General features: G+C 51.2%; 1 protein-coding gene across 1 annotated transcript; it reads right to left on the bottom strand.

Moving 5' to 3' along the window:
• Positions 1–286: 286 nt before the first annotated feature.
• HMGCL (3-hydroxymethyl-3-methylglutaryl-CoA lyase) lies at positions 287–3737 on the bottom strand. The gene is made up of 7 exons (XM_010158211.1): positions 3634–3737; positions 2784–2879; positions 2146–2294; positions 1504–1567; positions 1044–1232; positions 790–915; positions 287–388 (listed from the first exon to the last, which is right to left on the bottom strand). The coding sequence occupies exons 1-7, from the start codon at positions 3700–3702 to the stop codon at positions 287–289; spliced, it is 795 nt and encodes a 264-aa protein (XP_010156513.1). The 5' UTR covers positions 3703–3737.
• Positions 3738–3894: the final 157 nt, after the last annotated feature.

Below are 3894 nucleotides of genomic sequence, written 5' to 3'. Positions count from 1 at the left end.
GGTTTAAGTTACCGGACGCTGTTCTGAGCTGGTGCTGGATGATGCGGCCGCTGCTTCTCCCTTGGCCCATCCTCCCTTCTCCTAAGGCAGGTGGCTAAAGACTTCCAGGTTGAATACAGTATTCTTGGTTTTTCAATTTTTTCAGATTCTGGCGGATTATCCATTTCCTCCCAAGCGCTGAGCCTGGAAGGAGCGCTGCAGATCAGAGGCAGCAGAGCAGAGGGGAAACCCGGCCAATGCCGGATCCTCACTTTCTTCTCGATCCAAGGAGAAACTCGACTCAGCATCACAGTCTGCAAGATGCCTGGGACACTTTGGAATTGGTCCGTCTGTTGAGAGCGTTGCAAATAAACGTGCCCGTGTCCATCAGCTTCTGCAGATCCACGCCCTTCGAGGGGAAAACACAGATACGACACGTCTTGGTACCAGCTCTGCCACGCTGGGAGGAACTACTCTCCCAGTAGCATCCTGGGAGAGACTAGCAGGGGGTGAGGGAGCCCTTAAAGGGTACGTTGACGAGGCCCCCGGTGCCTGCTGCTCACCACTGCGATTCTGACAGTGCAGGTCAAATCGCAGAGCGCTGAAACAGGGAAAGGAGGAAATGCTCCCGGGGGGCAGGGGTGGGATTGGCACAGCCTGGCTGACCAGCAGGGCAGACCCAGAGTGATCCTCCAGCGGCACCCGCTATGCTCAGGCTCCCTGAGCCAAATCCTGACTCCCTGCTGAAGCCCAGACAGAGGCGTTGTGTGAGAGGCTCAGCTGCCACAGGCCGAGGCTGCTCGTGCTCACCGTGTGGATCCCCAGGCCGTTGAGCATGTACACCAAGTCCTCCGTAGCAACGTTTCCCGATGCTCCTTGGGCGTAGGGGCAGCCTCCCAGGCCAGCGACGGAAGCATCAACCACACTCACCCCCATCTGCAAACAAAAGCACTACCGGTAAACTCCCCGTGCAGGATGAACCGCGGTCCTGCTCCTCACACCGGCAGTTCACACACAAGGACAAAAAAACCTCAAGGGAAGATGTTACACTTCAAGAATCTCACCTGAAGTGCTACCAAGATGTTGGCAAGAGCTTGTCCGTAGGTGTCGTGGCAGTGAACAGCAAGAGCCCCAACTGGCACCTCTTTCATGACGGCCGTCAGCATCTCCTTCATGCTCCCCGGGGTCCCAATGCCAATGGTGTCACCCAGGGAAATCTCGTAGCACCCCATCGAGTACATCTTCTTTGAGACCTGTCCGAAAGCCGAGACGCTTACTGAAAAGGCAGCTTGGTCACTGCCTTCCCCAGAGCTGGAGACCCACCGTACAGAGAAATCAGAGCGTGCTTCCCCCACAGGGACAAGAGACTCTTATCCCTGCATTCCTCCATCCACTCCAGCGAGCTGTAACCTTCCCCAGACATCAGTTAAGTGGTCTGACACATCCTCCAGCCCCCAGTGCCCAACACACGCCCATACGAGGGAGACAAAACCCTCTCAGAAATTCTGGTTATGAGGAACTCACCTCTGCAACTTTAGCTGCGGAAATCTTCCCTTCATAGGGACAACCAAGGACACAGGAAACGTATCTACGGTTAAAAAACCCACAGTGCACTTTTAGCTAGAGGCCAGAAGTGAGATTATACTGGTCACATTAGTCAGGACTTGTGCTGTGTTTAGGTAATGGAAGAATTCATTTCATATTCTAACAATCAGTCCAGTGGACAGAGCTTACATAATTAACTATTCAACAATTACTTCTTCCATGGACATGAAAGATTTTCCAAGTCAGGAGTCCACTGGACTGCCAGGTCTGTGGATCTACACACTTCCATGTGCAGTGTCTGCCGAGAAGCTAGCATTGTTTTGGATCATTTGGTAAAGCTGAAGACAAAGTAACTACAGGAAGGGTGAACCCATCTGGAGGAGTGTAAACGCAGGAGCGGTACAGGCTTCGCGCCACAGCAGCATCTGAAACCGCCAGCGCAGCGGTGTCTCCAGCTTCTCACGGCACTGAGCTCACATGCAGCCAGGTAGAGAGACACCCCCACAAAAAGTAACGTTTAAAAGAAATCCCACTCCCCGGCGCCACACGGGCTGGACTCCAAGCAGCCACATTTCTCCACACGACCTGCTCGATGCCCCGTTTTCAGCAGGGACTTCTTACCCCCGGACAGGAATGCTGGCTGCTCTCGCCGCCGTCATCACTTCATCGAATCGCTCCAAACTCTCCGCGATGGAACAGTTGATGTTCTTCTTAGTGAAGAGCTCAGACGCTGCTCCAAAGATTGACACTTCCTTGGCCCCTGCTGCCACCTGCCAACAGAAAGCACGAAGTGAGCTGATTTCTCTCACAAGGGAAAGGACAAGCACAGCCGTGACTACAGTTCTCCCACTTTATAAAAAATGCTTTTTCCCCAGTTCTTCCCCAAATAAGACAATTCTTTCTTCATTTCGTTCTACAGCAAAAACATGATGAGGCACCCAAGTTTATCTTCAGCGTTACAGAGGCAGCGATAAAGCTGCACCTACTGGACACAGTCAGGAGAGCTGCGGGACACGCAGACAAAACTGAAAGCACCGCTATCAATTGAAACAGATTACTTTCTTTAATAACAGACAACGTATCAAGGTATTTTCTGCTACCAACAACAGGTTTCCATTTCCCCAGCAAATGATCCCTCGTAAAGGAACTACAAGATGAGACTGCTGCCTGCCAGAATGCACGCTGTGTCTCCCCTCCCTCACCACAGCTGAAAGGTCCCGGCACAGGCACCGCGAGTCCTCAGACGCCGCATGGCTTACCGCTGCCTGAAAGCCTTTCAGATTGGGGGTCAGCACAGGGTAACTAACACCAGGCAACTTATTAATTCCTTGCATAACTTCTGTATGGTCAGCCATCTGCAAAGTAAACAAGGAAAAGTTTCTAAGGGTGACAACAGCCACTTCTGCAAATTATCAAATACTTATTTTTATGAATGGGGACAGCAATATTTAGGAATAAGAGAAATGGGCCTCTGAAGAGCCAACAGCCTTTCACCCAGCGCAGGATGACAGTTCAGTCACCCAGCCGAGCCAGCGCCAATGTGTGCCCAACCAGCTGTTTGCATCTCAGCTGTACATCTGCCCTTTCTCAGGGTCCAAAGGGAAGGCCTGGGAGCCAGCAAGCGCTTCGAGTTGGCTTTGCTGCTTCTTGTCTGGTCTCAAGCCTCAGTAACAAGGATTCTGGAGCAAGCAAAATCTTCATTGCAGCCTTCCAGTATCTGAAGGGGGCCTACAAGGAAGCTGGGGGGAACTTTTTACAAGAGCCTCTAGTGACAGGACAAGGGGTAATGGGTTTAAATTGAAAGCGGGGAGGTTTAGATTAGATATCAGGAAAAAGTTCTTCACGGAGAGGGTGGGGAGGCACTGGAACAGGTTGCCCAGAGAAGCTGTGGATGCCCCATCCCTGGATGTCTTCAAGGCCAGGCTGGATGAGGCTTGGAGCAACCTGGTCTAGTGGAAGGTGTCCCTGCCCATGGCAGGGGGGTTGGAACTGGATGATCTTTAAGGTCCCTCCCAACCCAAACCATCCTGGGATTCTATGATTCTCAATGGGTTACTACATATTACCAGGCATTTTTATAACAATTGTAAATCCCATCTGAATACTGACCTGAGGAACCCATTTAGGGGAAACAAAGCTGGTGGCCTCTATAACCTGAAGCCCCGTCTCTGACAGCATGTTGATTAAATTGATTTTCACCGGTGTTGGTACAACATTCTAGTAAGAAGAAAAGAAAAAAGTTATTATTTCCACAATAAACTTTTCCAGCACTGCCAAAAAAAACCCTTTTCAACTTCAAAACGCGCCATTTAAAAAACCCACCAGCCCTGTCACTGGGGCACAACGGCATGTTGCGGGTGTTTGGTTAGA

The sequence above is a fragment of the Eurypyga helias genome, unplaced genomic scaffold, assembly GCF_000690775.1.
Source record: "Eurypyga helias isolate BGI_N326 unplaced genomic scaffold, ASM69077v1 Scaffold47428, whole genome shotgun sequence".
NCBI lineage: Eukaryota > Metazoa > Chordata > Aves > Eurypygiformes > Eurypygidae > Eurypyga > Eurypyga helias.
Note: the sequence above shows the minus strand (reverse complement) of the source record. Positions and strands in the feature narration are given on the sequence as shown.

Excerpts from the sequence above, each read along its gene's own strand:
- HMGCL (XM_010158211.1), bottom strand. The coding sequence starts at position 3,702 with ATGCTGTCAGAGACGGGGCTTCAGGTTATAGAGGCCACCAGCTTTGTT. Across the intron at positions 1,568-2,145 it reads GCCAGCATTCCTGTCCGGGG|ATACGTTTCCTGTGTCCTTG; the intron begins GTAAGAAGTCCC and ends TTTTAACCGTAG. Across the intron at positions 916-1,043 it reads ACATCTTGGTAGCACTTCAG|ATGGGGGTGAGTGTGGTTGA; the intron begins GTGAGATTCTTG and ends TTTTGTTTGCAG.